Source organism: Uloborus diversus, chromosome 4 (assembly GCF_026930045.1).
Source record: "Uloborus diversus isolate 005 chromosome 4, Udiv.v.3.1, whole genome shotgun sequence".
NCBI lineage: Eukaryota > Metazoa > Arthropoda > Arachnida > Araneae > Uloboridae > Uloborus > Uloborus diversus.
This window is the reverse complement of record NC_072734.1, coordinates 17,134,184-17,151,810: the sequence shown is the minus strand read 5'-3', so window position 1 is coordinate 17,151,810 and position 17,627 is coordinate 17,134,184. Positions and strand designations below refer to the sequence as shown.

The following is a 17,627-nucleotide window of genomic DNA, read 5'->3' as shown; positions in this document are numbered from 1 at the left end:
TTTTTTAAAAAATTCAATATTTTTTCATTTTTTTCCAATTTTTTGATGTCCGAAAGGAGCGGTTAAATGCTCATTAAAATCAATGAAACATTTTATGGGCTCGAACTGGCTCATTATATAACATTTTCGTTGCATTCCAGCAAAATATTTGGAATTTAATTTTTTTAAAAAAATTTCGACAAAAATTCATTTTTCTCATTTTTTTCGGTTTTTCAGTGTCAAATAGCGCCGGCTAAATATTTTTTAATATCCAAGAAATTTTTTGTGAGTGCTAACTAGCTCAGCACGCAACTTTTGCGCGCTATCCAAAAATTGATTTCGAAAAAAAAAATTTTTCGGCTTATTTCGGCCCACCCTAATATATATATATATATATATATATATATATATATATATATATATATATATATATATATATATATATATATATATATATATATATATATATATATATATATATATATATATATATATATATATATATAAATGCCCCGATGTGTTGCATTTTTTGTTTTAATAGTGTTGACCTTCGACCCCTGACAGTTAAGGGGTTAAAAACAAGAGAGGATCGGTTAAAAAATAGAAATATGTGATCTAAGTTACCTGAATGAATGTAACGCTTTTAAAGCTCCGCATATGAACATCCTTCTCAGTTGAGGAGCATGCAATTTACTTTCCTCAAAAAGCTATTTCTACTCCAAAAAGGTAAAAAAAAAAGTTCCCTATAGTATTTTACCTTTTAACTTTAAAACTTCATTTGTCATCTATCTATCTATGTCGCGGCAATGTAAAAGATAACCTGACAGATAAAGGTAGCAAACACTTTCCACTTCTGGAACAACTCCAGATTAGAGAACTGTTTGGATAGCTTAGAGTTAGCAAACCGTTTCAGCATGGAGGAGCTCATGTACGAAGCAGCCGACGAGATTATGTCAAACGGAAGGGATGAACAGTCGCTTGGTAATTAATAGTATGATAATTTATTTTCTGAAAATTATTTTGATGTGAAATTTTAAAAATTTGTTTTGTTGTTGGTAAATTTTTAATGTTGCACTTAACTCAGTTTTAAAATTTTTACTCGCTGAGTATTGTGGCAGTCATATAGAACGCCCGCGCTGGTACTGTCCAACCACGGATTGCATGGAATTTTCAAACGTCCAAATTAGACGAATCTATGTGAATAAGGAGGAAAAGTAAAAATTTGATGCGCATTTTCCGCTTATTTGAACGAGACTCTGCTTCTGCAAAAGCTGACATCGGTAAAAAATAATAGATTCGTCCATTTCCGGCTGTAAAACGGATGTTTGTCTTTCCATACAATCCGTGGTCAGACAGTAGGGAGAATGTATTTGGGAAGGGGGGTCGATCCCTTCATAAGCCTTCATTTTGAGCCATAGTAGCTAATCCAGGGGTGCCCAACTTACACTGCCGCGAACCTGATCCATGTTCAATGTTAAGAACCAAAACCTTGGTTCTGAAACTTTCCAAAACAACTAATCTTCATCATTTGGGATTAAAAACGACTGTTGCAAATTTAGAGCTTAGTAGTCAGAAATTGGGCTTGGTTTGTTATTTTCCTATCTTTCCTGTGTTTTTCCATGTTATATGGAAAACCCTAAAAGTACGTTAGAAAATTGTACGTGTTCTGGCCCACGAGATTCATTTCAATATCATTTGCTGCCCGCCAGTAAAAAAAGGTTGGACACCACTGTGCCAGTCCTAGTGTGTGTGCGTGTATAAGGGAAAAATTCTGGTTGCGCTTGTGGCATACAAAAGAAATTTTCATTTTATTTATTTGTGTTTTTCAAAACGTCATATCCCGAAACCACCTTTTATCAGCTGATTTATAGGCGAGTTATAATTTTAGCTGTGTCGTTTAAAAGAAGGGAGAGGAAGAAAGAGAGCCAAGATTTTTAAAATGAGGGGTGTAATGTATGTAGGGTCGTAAGGATGAACTAATGGAAGGGGCCCACAAAAGTCATTTGTAACGGGCCCCAAAATTTCTGTGTACGCCCCTGCTGTGAAGATATGTGACCATTGACTCGAGAAGTTGAACTTTGTTCACATACTAGTAACACCCGTAGGACTTTTCCCGTAGTAGAAAATTAAAAGATCTTTTGGTTCGCCTGTATATTTATAAAAAAACTAGCTGTACCCGACGCGCGTTGCTACGCCAAAAAAAAAAAAAAAAAAAAAAAATCATTATACTGATTTTCATGACAATCGGTTGAACTGGGCAGAAGTTGCTACTCTGCAGTGCCACCTGGTGGCGAGTGGCTTCAATGAGCATATTATGCACCGTCTCCGTGGAAAAATACATATATATAGCAATTTTCATAATAATCGGTCCAGGTATCAAGTGAAGCCGTGACTATACTCAAATTTTGTACTCACGCAGTTTGCAAGATCAATCACTCGCTAAAAATATCAAATAGAAAAAGTTTTAAATCCCCCCGTTGCATGAAAAGCCATAAAACAATAAAGAAAGAATTTATTTGTTCAAACTCAAGAAAAACGGCAACAGCTAACTTCTTATCAATGAGATCTTTCACGCGAATTAATTTCTGCAGCCGATAATTTTATTCGTATTTATCCAATGGATTGTGACTTAAATTGGAATAAAAAAGGAACTATCGATCGGATTTTTTTCGAACTGGTCTATAAACATTCCCAGTACCAAAAATAGCAAACGGTGAAAGTTTCAGCTAAATCTGCCGGGTAGTTTTTGAGTTCATGGATGACATACAGACAAACATTCATTTTTATTTATAAAAAATGTATGGGGAATTTCTCGCCAACTGGCTTGCCCATGTTACGATTCCACATTATGATAATTTGGTAATTTACTCGTCCATTTTATGATAATTTTTCTCGGGAAAATGTTCTTAAAAGTGCAATAGAAAAAGAACAAAATCGAATTTTCGAAAAATCGCTTTGAGGTGCACACTCCCATGCTACAAACTAACTCTGCGTCAAGTTTCATAAAAATCGGCCGAACGGTCAAAGCGCTATGTGCGTCACACAGATCTTGACAGAGAGATAAGGACAGAGATCCAGTCACACTTTTAGCTTTATTATTAGTAATAGTGGTACCCGCACGGCTTTGCCCGAAGTAGAAAATTAAAAGGCCATTTGGTTCGCCTGTACATTTACAAATAATGGATGATGAATTTCTCGCCTATTGGCTACGTTCATTCGCTCTCCCATTCCACGTCATGATAATTTCATAATTTACTCGATCATCTTAGGATAACTTTGCTCTGGAAATTGTTCTTAAAGGGAGATAGGAAAAGAACAAAATCGAATTTTCGAAAAATCGCTTCGAGGTGCACACCCCCATGCTACAAACTAACTTTGTGCCAATTTTCATGAAAATCGGCCGAACGGTCTAGGACCGGCGCATAGAAACGGTCTATGCGCGTCACAGAGATCCAGATATCAAGTCATCCTCCAAACATCCAGACAGAGAGACCTTCAACTTTATTATTAATAAGATAAAGAAGATAAAGATAAAGAAAGAAGATATCTCGCCAACTGGCTAGTGCCCATGTTATGGTTCCACTTTATGATAATTTCGTATCTAGCCAATTGGCTTGTGCCCATGTTATGGTTCCACGTTATGATAATTTCGTATCTCGCCATTTGGCTTGTGCCCTGTTACGGTTCCACGTTGTGATAATTTCGTATCTCGCCAATTCGCTTGTGCCCATGTTACGGTTCCACGTTATGATAATTTCGTATCTCGCCATTTGTCTTGTGCCCATGTTGCAGTTCCACGTTATGATAATTTCGTAATTTACTCGTCCGTCTTATGATAATTTTGTTCTTAAAATTGAAATAGAAGAAGAATAAAATCGAATTTTCGAAAAATCGCTTCGAGGTGCACACTCCCATGCTACAAACTAACTTTTTGCCAAATTTCATGAAAATCGGCCGAACGGTCTAAGCGCTATGCGCGTCACAGAGATCCAGAAATTCAGACAGAGAGACTTTCAGCTTTATTATTAGTATAGAAAGATAAAGAAAAAAATAAAGATAATGTATGGTGAATTTTCTCGCCAATTGGCTTGTGCCCATGTTACGGTTCCACGTTATGATAATTTCGTATCTCGCCAATTGACTTGTGCCCATGTTACGGTTCCACGTTATGATAATTTCGTAATTTACTCGTCCGTCTTATGATAATTTTGTTCTTAAAATTGAAATAGAAAAAGAATAAAATCGAATTTTCGAAAAATCGCTTCGAGGTGCACACTCCCATGCTACAAACTAACTTTGTCCCAAATTTCATGAAAATCGGCCGAACGGTCTAAGCGCTATGCGCGTCACAGAGATCCAGAAATTCAGACAGAGAGACTTTCAGCTTTATTATTAGTAAAGAAAGATAAAGAAAAAAATAAAGATAATGTATGGTGAATTTTCTCGCCAATTGGCTTGTGCCCATGTTACGGTTCCACGTTATGATAATTTCGTATCTCGCCAATTGACTTGTGCCCATGTTACGGTTCCACGTTATGATAATTTCGTAATTTACTCGTCCGTCTTATGATAATTTTGTTCTTAAAATTGAAATAGAAAAAGAATAAAATCAAATTTTCGAAAAATCGCTTCGAGGTGCACACTCCCATGCTACAAACTAACTTTGTGCCAAATTTCATGAAAATCGGCCGAACGGTCTAAGCGCTATGCGCGTCACAGAGATCCAGAAATTCAGACAGAGAGACTTTCAGCTTTATTATTAGTAAAGAAAGATAAAGAAAAAAATAAAGATAATGTATGGTGAATTTTCTCGCCAATTGGCTTGTGCCCATGTTACGGTTCCACGTTATGATAATTTCGTATCTCGCCAATTGGCTTGTGCCCTTGTTACGGTTCCACGTTATGATAATTTCGTAATTTACTCGTCCGTCTTATGATAATTTTGTTCTTAAAATTGGAATAGAAAAAGAACCACATCGAATTTTCGAAAAATTGCTTCGAGGTGCAAACCCCCATGCTACAAACTAACTTCGTGCCAAATTTCATGAAAATCGGCTGAACGGTCTAGGTGCTATGCGCTTCACAGAGATCCTGAAAGACAGAGATCCTGACAGACAGAGAGACTTTCAGCTTTATTATTAGTAAAGATAAGACAACACAAGAAAGATTTATAGCAAAAGATGAGGAAATAATACCCAGGGCCATACTGTCGTCGGCGCTGCGAGCAAACCCCGCTTGAAGCGAGCAATATTTTTCTGATTCGTTAGATGTTAACTTGCAGTCCAGCTTTTTCTTTGTTTTAAAAATTCCGCTAACAATATTCCAACGTCAATCGAAATGAAATGGCTTAAAGTTACCCTAAATGACTGTACTGTGTTGAGTAGCTCTTTTTTTAGCGTTAATTTTTATGACTATTATTCTTTTACAAGTGCTTGTTACCTTCATTGACAACAATTTGTGTTCCTTTGATTTTTGGACCTGGACCTCTGCGAGCACCGACTTTGCGAGCGGGACCACCTCTGGTGCGGGATGGTGACATCCATGCCGTACACACACACACACACACACACACTCGCGCGAGGGGTTTCACCGCCCAGGAGGAGAAACGTGCTCGCGGTTTGTTTGTTGTGGCCTGGATGCTGTTTTTCTCTAAAGAGGATTGTGTAAAGTCGAGAGGGTTGGGTATAAATAAGGTCGATTCCTTGGGAAGGAGCTAATCGTGCTCGTAGAAACAAGAAACCCAACGAGTAGGATCCTATCACAAATCGTGATTGCGAAAAACATAAATGAGTTCAAGATATCAATAATTCAAAGTATTATTTTCTTCCTTTTTTTTTGACTGCCTTATGTGATATTGATTTTCATGTGGCATAAATTTAATGTTGTACTTTGCTTTGATTTTAGCTTCGGTTTTAAGTGCATTTTTGTTCTTTCATGTTAAAACATTTCTTATTAGTTACTGTTTAAAATAAACGAGATTTTTTGGCAGTCCACACTTCCGTCGTCATTCTTCAAGCACATTTCAGAATCTACGTTCTTCAACCTCTGACAGTAAAGTTCGGTGAATAGTCCTGTAACATTAACGTAGATGAAATAGTAACGAAAGTTACCTTACTGTCCTTTGAGACAGCCACCTTCTATTAATATACACCGCTGAGTTCTGTTATACATTTTCTGGAAACTTTGCAAGAAGTCTTCTTTTGTGATGGAGTTCAAAAGCCTCGTCACGTTTCGTTGGATGTCAGGAATAACGTGAAACCTTTTTTCTTTCAAAGCGAGTTAGAGTCGTGGAAGGAAGAAGTATGAAGGATTGAGATCTGGTGAGTATGTAGATGTTTCATTTGAACCACCATCCTTTTTTGCCAGGAACTGTTTAGGTAGATTTTAAATTGTTATCGTCCTTTTTTCTGTTCTCAGTTAAGAATCATCGCACTAAACAAACACTTAGCAGAATCAGGGCGGTAGAAACTAGAAGGGCTAGTTCACTCGTCACATTTGACTGAGGCAGCTCTTTTCCCCTAGATGACGTCACTGCGCTGACCACGACAGAAATTTCTGTGAGAAGGGAAAGAGGTTTTTAAAATTTTTTAAGATAATTTTTGAAAGGAAAGCGCTTTTGAATGTAATTTTTCTACCAAAAAACGATTTGTTCAATTTTCCATACTTATGGAAAAGCAAAGGCATTATTATTTCTTTTAAATGCGCAGCATACTTTTAATACATTTATGCTAAAAGAAATTTAGAGGCAAAATATTCTTTTCACACTATCATTACTATCCTGTTTAGCTTCCTATTCAATACTAGAAAATCGCCCGTCATGGTATGACGGGTGAAAATTGTTTTTACATTTGAACGAAGTCATTGCCTGTTTAGTGATATTTTTATAGTTGAAATTTTAACCCTAACACCAGTGGATTAACCTAAAACTCCAATAGATAGCGTTAATTGATTTCGTTTCTTCGTTCCCCTGAAATGACACAGCCTTACCAGTAAAACAGTTAAGTTACCGGATCGAGTTCAGCCTTGTCGCGATAAAGCATTTCCCTGCATGTTAAACATTACCAAAACTATTATCAAATGATCATGCCGTGGCGCGAGTTTCATTGTTAAAACACACGGGTTACTCAATCATCGGCTATTATTTATATGAGGATTAGAGGAACATTTGAGATCTTTTTAAAACATTAGAAATTAGTGTGACTTATTGATCTTATTTTTTTAATTTTAATCTGAAAGAAAATTACTTCTTAATTTCGACTTTGCTTTTCTTAGATTCAATCCTTTTTTGCATCTTTTGGGTAGCCTTTCTTTTTGATGGCTACCTGGTCGATTTCTGTTTAAATATCGAATTCTAATAAATGTCCTTGAACGACAGAACAAACGGATTGCCTTTTTGTTTACTGTTGAATGACGTTCCTCGAACTCTTTAATGAGTTCATTAATTCCGCCTTTAGTTTTTCTGTACGCCTTTCCGTGAGCAATCCTAAATATTTTTTCAAATTCTTCACATGCTTTCATCCATGTTTTTGAAGGCACAATTAATTCTCCTTTTGACAACAAGTTTATCCAATCTGTCCCCTTGGAGTTTTTGTGTGTGTTCCTGCAAGTTACTGTTGCACACACACACACTGACATGCCGAAAAAAATTGAACGCAGTTTAATACCATTAACTTCAGTAAAACGAAAATTAACTTAAAAAATCACTAAAGAACTTTGAAAAATGAGAGAGAACAAGTAATCAAGGCGCATGGAATATAGCACTGAAATCCTTCCCCTGCTTTGTCCCCTTTTCTCCCCAGTCAGCGTCGAAACGTCACGAGGGGGAAACGGCAGACTCAGGGCGGCAAAGGATACCTCAAAGAAATGACCCAGCCCTTCCTTCTTCTATAGCCCTGTAGCAGAACATACACGGAACACAAACGACGCTCAACTGAAAACCAATGGGGGAAAATGGTCAATACCTGCAGCTACTTTGTTTCGCTACAGTAGCCAGTTCGGGCGTCAATTCTTCATTCACTGAACTTTATTGTTAGAGGATGTATAAACCTAATGTGTATCTCGCAGAATAATACAAATGCAATTATCCTAGAAGGTGTCTAGTCAATTTCTCTTCTCTCTGCAGATGTGGACGGTAACTCCAAATCGAGATCAAATACTAGAATATCGCCAAGTTTCTTGGTAGATGATGACGAAGTCTCTTCAGTTGAGGTAATGCGGAAGACTATACTCTGTTCTATACAGAACAGACGGACAAAACTGGTAATTATTACAATTATGTTGTTGTTTTGTTGCCTATCCTCCCGGTAAAGGAAAGCTTACTTCTGGTTCAAGAAGTCCCGACGCGCTAGATACTCGTAAATGAGATCCTGCTTATCGCACAGCTGCCTGCTTGAGGGGCCAGGACAAGCAACAAGATGAGCAGGACTTTCAGGAAGGGAATAGGAACAGGGAGAGAAAATTTTCTCCCTATTTAAAAAACTTTAAACGCTTTAAATGTTCACGACGGAATCGAGCCATGGTCGATTAAAGAGGCCGAGGACCACTGCAGGAAATGGACGAACCAGGAATCTTGATTGCATACCAGTGGTTGGTCAATGCGCCATATCGAGATTATTTGATGTCTGGGTAAGGAGTGGATTTCCGTGGGAGTTAAGCTCATAATAATTGTCCATCTGAAGATCACAACCGTTTTTGGCGAGCAGATCAGCAATATCGTGTCCGAAAACTCCAACGAGGGATAGACTCCATTAGAGCCCTCCCATTTCGTAGAAAAGTTTCATGATTTTTTGGCTTGGGATATCAAAGATTTTGAGCCAGTTTTTAAAACTCCGTGTAGCACTCTTGATATTACTGTTATTACAGATTGATTAAATGGCATCAATTGCTATTTAATTGACTCAACTTTTTAAAATGGTCTTTTTATGTGTTGAAAGTTAAAACGTATGTGACATCCAGTATGGATAAGTTTGTTAAATTTATAACAATCAGCATTTAGAGGGGAAATGAAACTTAAGTTAGAACTAATATGGTTTCTATCTCGAGAACAAAAAAAAAAAAAAAACCCGTTTTCTTAAGGTTACTTTTAGGGATGCTATAAGGATTGAATTCACGTGCTTCAGACTTGGCTAGCGGGTCTTTCGTTCTTGACGTCATTTGTTGACATTCTGAACATTCATTATTGATCTAATAACAAAGCTATTACATGAAATACATCGCCAGCTCAGTTATTCCATCCGAGAACTGCAGTTTTGTGCTTATTAGCACTCATCAGCACGGAATAGGAAATGACTGAGCTGGAAACTTACTGAAAAAAGTTATTACGTTTTGTCGTTGCTGGCTCTTGGAGACTAGCAAAAGCAAGTTACCTTTGTTTTCGAAAAGAAAAAATGAAAAAGTATCACCTAAGTCCCCTATCCCCTAACATTCATCAGCAAATGTGATTTTTATGTTGTGGAATTTTTTCAAAACTTGGTTTAACCTGCAATTCTCCTCCGTTCTGGGAAAAATAGCATAAAAACATACATAATACGCTTACTAGTAATTTTACGTTGCTCGCTATCCATCAAGCACAAAAGCGAATTGATTTGCGCCAAGATTATGACAGAGTGAGAATAATGTATCAGACTTTACATCACCCCTTCCCCCTTCCTTTGTCACATGTCAGGTTACGTTACACGTGGACATATTGTTGAAAGAAAGTTTTCATTTCTTCGGAAATGTGTGATGTCAAACTTCTTGGCTTAAAGCCCTCACTACCTCTCGTCACAAAATGCGATATCGTTTTTGGACGTATGAGTTTTTAATTTTTTTGCGCCATTGTGACAACCATCACAGTTATCCTCTTTTGTTAGAGTTTCGGCAATTAGCGTGGAATGTTGAGTCCAAACGTTAATCTTAGTTTGTTAAAGCATTCATAGCTAAGCTTAGCTGAGGCATTAAAAACTGCGTATTTGAAACTGATCAACTTAAGCACGACAAAGAAACCGTTGAAACCAAAAGTATGATCAGCCCTCGATGATAATCCAAAAGAGGGAAGGGGTACGGCTCAGAACCCTTAAATATTAACTTAAACGGTAGCTGAGGGGCCTGTATCGACTCGACATACTTTGTATATTTGCTCAGAAATGCTACTAATCTGAGATCCTCCTTGAAAATATTGTCTGGGTACGAAGGTACAATCTTGCTCCCGCCAAAAAAAAAAAAAAAAAAATCCACTCAAATTCTTTGTACCCTATTTTGACCCGACTGCGCGTGCGCGACGCAAAGAAAGGTAATGTGTTTATAAGTCTATGTATGTATGTTTGCTCCTATGTGGCGTTGAAGGGGCTTAACGCCTTGGTCAATTTTGGTAATTCTTACGTCAATCGATTTGCCTTAGCCTTGGGAGTGTCACTAATCACATGACAGTAATCAAAACTCACCATATTAACAACCAGTTGCCATTTCGTCAGTTCGGGATCGTGTCGCACGCCACTTGCGTGTGACACAGCGTGCGACAAATGCAGGTAACTTTCGCTGCCTGAATTTTTTGTTTATTAAGTCTACTAATTAGGGACTCAGTGGCCGAGTGGTCTAAGCGATTGCTTCTCACACTTGAGGTGGTAGGTTCGACTCCCACCCTCGCTCCGGATGTACTTTCCCCTCTTGCTGATGTAAATTCTTTCATGCGTTGTTTACATGTATTCTGTACTGTAATAAAAAAATATATCATGCGTAAGGGAAGCTAGAAACTCAGCTTGTAGTCCTCATCGAAATCAACCGGTGCAATAAGCACCAAAAGAAAGAAAGTCTACTAATTCGATTTTCATTTCTAAACATTTTGCATTTGTTTTTGTCATAATTCAGGGGACGGAGTTTCGCCACGTGTACTTTCTTGACAGGCTGTTTTAGTTTTGCGAGAAAGATTTGATCGACGACGTTTCCTTGCTCGCGTCATCATGAGTTTAGTTATACACGCTGTTATTATAGCTGTGCTGTGATTGACTTAAGTTCGCGCATTTTTGCTGAAGGTCTTGCACATGTAGCTTTAAGCCGAGTTAGGTTCCTAGAGGGACTATAATTATCTGTAGTTTAGATCACCGCAAAGTACGTAATAAACCTCACGATACAAACTCTCTCAATGAAATGACAAGATTGCGAAATGAACCATCTTATAATCACAATAACTAAGTCAATAAAAATTAACTATAAAGTGTAAAATAAAAAATTATTAAATAGAAAAAAATAATCCGACTGCGTAAAAACCAAAAAAAAAAAGAAAAGAAAAGAAAAATGTATAAGCCCAGTAGTTTATAATTTTATTAAGTACTACTGAATAATTACAACACTGAAATAGTTCAACAGTCGGGGCCCATACAAATTTTACGGGGTTCCTTGATTCAGAAAGGAATGGGCCTCCAGTGTTGATCCTTCTAATCTTGTTTTTATACTTATGATTTGTCTTACCTGTATACGATTATAAAACTATTTCAATGTTGTAGTTATTCAGTAGTACTTAATAACATTCTAAACTACAGGGCTTATACATTTTTCTTTTTAGTTTTTTTGGTTTTTACGCAGTCGAGTTTTTTGTTTTTATTTAATAATTTTTTGGAGCCTTCTTCAGACCTGTCATTTCGAATTTTTCCAGAGAGAGCTCGAGGGAGCCAAAGGGTATATACTCAAAAATTGTACCGAAAAACAGCAAAACCCATGCTCACTTACAAGTGAATACATTAATTTCCCAAAGACAAGGGAAAGTTGCCCCTCCGCCTGATCCCCACCCCCTAAATGACAGGCCTGGCCTTCTCCTTCTACTCCGAAGCTTTGTTGAGCATGGATTCCATCAAATTTTCGAGCGGCTGCCCCTTTTCTAGAACATAACAGCGACCAAGATGGTTCAATTTAAAACTAGATCGAATGAATACTTATGGAGAGTTGGTTGTCTCAGGTTTTAAGTCGATTTTCTTAATGATCATGAAGAAACATTCTTCACAAAGTATTAATATTATGCCTCTTATATCTTTTCTTTCAGAATTTGTATGAAGATCGCCAACGTGCCAAATTGGAAGAATTCGGCCCTCCCAGTCCGAAAATTGAAGTGAAGAGCTTTGATGATAAACTAAAAGATTCATTTGTGAGAAGACAAACGGAAGACGAAGATCAGAAGAAAAATGAAGAGACTCCTGCAAGTTGTGATGAGTCGGACTCACCTTCAACGCCAAACGTTACGCATCAGTCTCAACTCCAAAATTTGTTCATCAGTTTCAAAAATAAAATTACAAATCAAGAACCGAAAACAGAAGAAGTAAAAGAGAATGTTTTTCTCGATTCAAAGAGCAAAGAGATCGTTGAAAATAGTCTTAAGCTGGCTCGGCGTACTTCAACGGAGAACATATTTGAAAACTGCTCTACATACAACATGGTTTACCCAGAAATAATTCTTCCTAGGAAGAATTCCCTTGAAAAACCTTCCTCTTTTAGCTCATCGTCTTCAAATACGCATTTTCATGAAACGCGTGAAATTAAAGAGAGCAACGAGCCAAGTAATGGTTTGATCGAAAGAAGCAATTCCAGTGGAGACCTTGTTACTCTTAACGACACATTCTTTTCTCATATAATGAACGGAAATTATGTTCCGCCAACAGAATCTCCAAAGTCCGAACGGAACAATTCAACCCGCTGCCAAGAAACAAATGACACTATTGTTGAACGTAGTTCTATCAGTACATACTCTCTATCTTACCAAACAAATACCACTGACAAGAATTCCAACTCGCAAAGTAAGAATGGCATATCTTCTGGGAAATCACATCACAAAAATCGCAAGAAAAACAAGAAGAATAAATCAAACGATCCACCCTTGTTTGAATGTCCCAAGTGCGGCGTTTCCTACCATATAACTTCTAGCAAAGCACTGGACATGGCTCGGTGTTTGCACTGTGATTTCTGGACATCTGTCGAACCTGTGTTCTTGAAACGCGAAAAACAAACATGGAATACCTGTCGTATATGTTAGTCGAAAGAAAACATCAAATCTTGCTGTTGTTGTCCAGTCCCACAGCTGTGAAAAAGAAAGGTGTATTCCCTCAGAAAGAGGAACTACTTATAATAAGGCAACGCACCAGTGGCACACAGGTTCCAAGAATGTTCCAAGGAGGAAGTCCCAGGGTCGAAAGCCAACCAGCATTCTTGTATCATAACACTATAATGCGCCACAAATTGTAATCTTTTAATTGTATCGGTTTTTAGGAACCAAAATTGTTTTTTTCTTTTTTTTTTAATAGAATTTTGGGTACGAAACATTTTTAAAACTGCTCAGATGTTAATAAAAAGGACCAAATCTGCCAGGAATAAAGTACTTAAATGGCATAAATTAATCTAATTGGTTTCGTAAGCAATGAAAGGAAGTATATATCGAATATTTAATTTTAAAAATGATTTATGAATTGAAAAGACAACTGCAATTGTCTACCCTTTACTCAGAAAATATTAGAACCCAATGCGAATGGATAATATTGTGTTGTAGGTTTAGTGGGGAGGGGGGAGGGGTGTGTCATGACTCTCATGACCCTTGCCTTATCCAACCCTGGTTTTGATGCTATCTCTGATGACAGTCAGATTCTTCTGGGGTCACCTCCACTTTACCATCTACCCCTGTGGTTTCCAAATTTTTTTTTATCCCTGCGCCATCTTTTTTGTACAAAAAGTGTTCTGCTAACCCTTCAATTTCTGTAAACATATGATTTCATAAATGCTATCGTGGTTTAAATAAATTATTTTAAATATTTTAAATAAATTGGATTTTATGCACCAAAACATATTTATTATTTAATTGTAATGTGGAGTGTTGATAGTTTTACTATATTTAATGAACCACACAACATTATAGAAAAATAAAACCATATTAATGGATAATTAATGCCAAATTAGCACGAGGAATGCACTAATTTTAAATGCAAGTTTTCTCAAACCGTGGTGTCATCGAAGATGTATAGCTGGTCCTATAGTGTTTTGCGCTCAAATAACCATATCATAGCGTTGACGATAATTTTGATACCAGTTGCATGCCTGGTAAGGGATTCCTTACAGTAACAAAATGCTCAAGTCCCGACAACGATTATCGAAGACACTGGGAACGTAAATATTTTGATGTCCACCTCCCGCCTTCGCTTATTCTACTTACCGCTTATTCGTCATATTAAAGGCCAATTTTATTCTAGTTTCATACGAGAAATGTTTTTAAAAGAATTGAAAGTTTACGAATATTGTTTCCCTGTATATTATGTATTCTTTTTAACAGAACAATTCGTTTCTAAAATTGTTGTTCTTTTGTTAAATCACATAAGGGTACATTCATAAACAAATTTCTTATTAACTTATTCAGTATGTATTTAAGATATATAAATGAAAAGAAAATAATTACAAGCAACTCAACTAGCAGCATAATTATAACTTTACAGTAGATCTCTCTCTGTAATCAACAGTCATTTTCTTCATCCTCGTGTATTATGTCGCCTAAGTTTAGTACTTCTCAGGGTTTGAAAATATCATGATATTTTCCGAAATGTCGAAAATATCCGATATTTTGATGTGTGTGATGTGTATCCGATATTTTTAATCAGCACAAACTTAAGTGGAGAAGGAGAAGATCAGCAGCAAGGTGGCTGGACTGTGTTGAGAATAACCGGGAAATTTTGGGAGTGAACAGGTGGAGAAACCTGGCAGTGTGTCGTACCGCCTGGAGAAGCAAACGGAGAAAGCCTTGGCCTGCACCAGAGGCTGTTGTGCTGATGAAGAAGAAGACAAACTTAAGTCTTTAAAATAGTAAATGGATCCTCAAATCGCTCTTTGATTATTATTACAATATGTAGACTTAAAATTAAGGTTTCTTTCATTATTTATATTTAATATTTCATTTTACGGTTTTATCAATTTTAATGAAGTTAATTTAGCATTAGCTGTTTTACTCATTTTTTTTCTATTAGCTACTTTTACACAGTTATATAATTCAGAAATAAAAAATATGCATCTGTCACTGCACAGTCATAAGAAATTTTTTTTTCTCTGACCAACATGTAATATTTAATTAGGCACTTTTAGTATAATTAAAATTGCAACCTTACTGATAATTTTATGAATATAGAACAAAAAAGAATTACTTTGCTGCATTAATGAAGTATTAATACACCTTAGAAATATAGTACATAACTTTTTGGTTATTTTTAATAATAAATGAACAACATTAGTATGATTAATATGATTGTTACATTGAAAATACCGTTGTTGAAAAAATAGATATCGAAAATATCAAAATATCATGACATTTAATATGATCATTAAAATAAATATCGGATATATATCGTAATATATATCATGATATATATCGACTGATACTCGTATATCGGCGAACCCTGGTACTTCTGATTCATCTTCATCTTCAAACTTATCTAGTGTAAAGTAGTGATGTGCCGGATCGTTAAAAAATTAGATCAGCGGATACGGATCTCAAAAATTTTTTTTCCCAATTCCACTATCCAAGTGTAAAATTTGTTACGGAAATTATTCCCGTCAGAAGAATGGCAGTTTCTTCAAAAAATGTCAACTGCGGCAAAAATATAATCAAGACTATGATTTACTCTTTAAAGAAATCTCCGTTAAAATTGAGGAAGAGTTGGAAGGAATGAGTCAACGCTGCATTAATTCTTAGATGGAATGTGAAAAATTATTTCTAGCTTACTCGGTAGATGAAGGATATAGGAGCCCACTTTTTCTTTTCCAAAAACATTTAGCTGTTTTTTTCTTCCGGGAACTGTTTAAGGAATTTTCAAATTTCCCCCTGAAATTTTTGTTTCCCCAGAAAAAAAGCTATTGATGCTTTGGGGCTGAGGTATATATATAAATTACTCTTTTTCTCTCTATTTCAATTTTTCTTTTATTTAAAACATATTTCGAGGCACCCCATGTATTTTTATTCATTTTGTTGTGAATTTTGTGATGAAGTTTTGAATAAAAGTATTTCTAAAAATAATATGTTAGAAGCAAACCCCAATAAACGATATAATTATAAACAAAAATGTGTTAATTTATTATTAATTTGGAACTGCATGCAATTTATGTGTGTGCAGAGAATTTAAGCAAACTGTGACAAATATTTTGTGCAAAATAGGTGATATGACTGGCAGAGGCGCCCCCATAAGGGATCACGAGAAGTCACTGTGACATCCCCAAACTTTCCTTATTTGACAAAAAATTTCTGACAGTTGGGAAAACTCGGAGACAGCATTCTATTATTATTATTTTTTTTTTATGTAAAGATGCCTAACTTCTCTTTTCGTTATATGTTGGTATGTGATGTGCATGCTCATATTATGTCATTCGGTAAGATTTGAAGTTTTATTCGGTAAATTGATAATTTCCTCCCTCGCAAAAATTTTAACTTTGGACGCCCCTGATAATTGGCAGTAAATAAATATGAATTAATAAATTATTAATTGCTAAACACACATACTTACTGGCGTAGTTTAAAGAATCAAGATAAAAATAGTTTCAAGGACAAAGGGGGGGGGGGTTACAACTTAACATTTTCTAGAACATGGTTTTTACTAATTTTCCTGTGTGTGACTTACTTCTTATCAGTTTTTTACTTTGGCAAAGCCAAGGGCGAACTAGCCTCTTATCGACCTGCAGATCAATGCGCCCTCAAACCTGTGCGCTTTCGTTTTTTTTTTTTCTTTTGCGCCCTTTCGAGCCAGTGCGACTTTGTAGGATTTTCGGAAGTATATTGTTAATCACTGCAAGGTAGCGTATTCGAGCTCTTGAGTTGCGAATTTCAGTTTTTATGTAATTACATTCAGTAAATAAAAGTCTTAATTCGCAAATCCAGAGCTCGAATACGCTACCTTGCGGTGATTAACAATACTAAAGAAAAAGGTAAAACATTCCATTCCACGTGTTTTCTTTGGGGTAAATTACAGGCTTCAGACAGTTTGTGATGTAACGTAATTCCAGAAGAATAGAAAAGAAAGCTTCCCACACACACGATGAAAAATTACTTTCATTCACTAAGCGTAAAGGCAAGTTATAAGTTACGGCATTCGTTTGTTTTACCTTTTTCATCCGCCATATTAGACAGTGGCTGCAGCGCCCCCTATAGTATATTGGAGTTGCGAATAGACGTCGCCGTATAGAACCGGATTTTCATCTGCTTTGCTGCAGTGCTTAAAATAATGCAATTGTGTTTGCTGACTGAATCAAAAAGATTTTAAAAAGAAAGAAGAAAGTGAGGTACAAATTTCATAAAATGTGGTGTTCACAAGTTATTTTGGAAATAAGTGTTCAAGTTATTATTTGCAAGGGTCAGTCATTAGTCAGCCAGACAAAGTTACTGATCTGGGGGTCTTAATAAGTCAGGATTTAAAGTTCAGCCAACAGTGCAGCATTGCGCTAGTAACAGAGTCAATAAGATGCTTGAGTTTATCAATACATCTATTTCAAACAAATCTAAAGAAGTTCTTCTGCCCTTATATAGAAGTTTGGTAAGACCTCATTTGGAGAATGCTGTTCAGTTTTGGTCTCCTTATCTTAAGAAAAAAATTATTAATGTATTGGAAAGTGTTCAAAGGCGGGATACAACACAAGGCTGATAAATGGACTTTCCCACTTTGATT

General features: G+C 36.3%; 1 protein-coding gene across 1 annotated transcript; it reads left to right on the top strand.

The window, feature by feature from the left end:
* Window positions 1-874: 874 nt before the first annotated feature.
* LOC129221455 (uncharacterized) lies at window positions 875-15,874 on the top strand. Its single transcript, XM_054855937.1, has 3 exons — window positions 875-960; window positions 8,102-8,238; window positions 11,993-15,874. Exons 1-3 carry the CDS (start codon window positions 894-896, stop codon window positions 12,974-12,976), a joined length of 1,188 nt encoding a protein of 395 aa, XP_054711912.1. The 5' UTR covers window positions 875-893; the 3' UTR covers window positions 12,977-15,874.
* The last annotated feature ends 1,753 nt before the right edge of the window (window positions 15,875-17,627 follow it).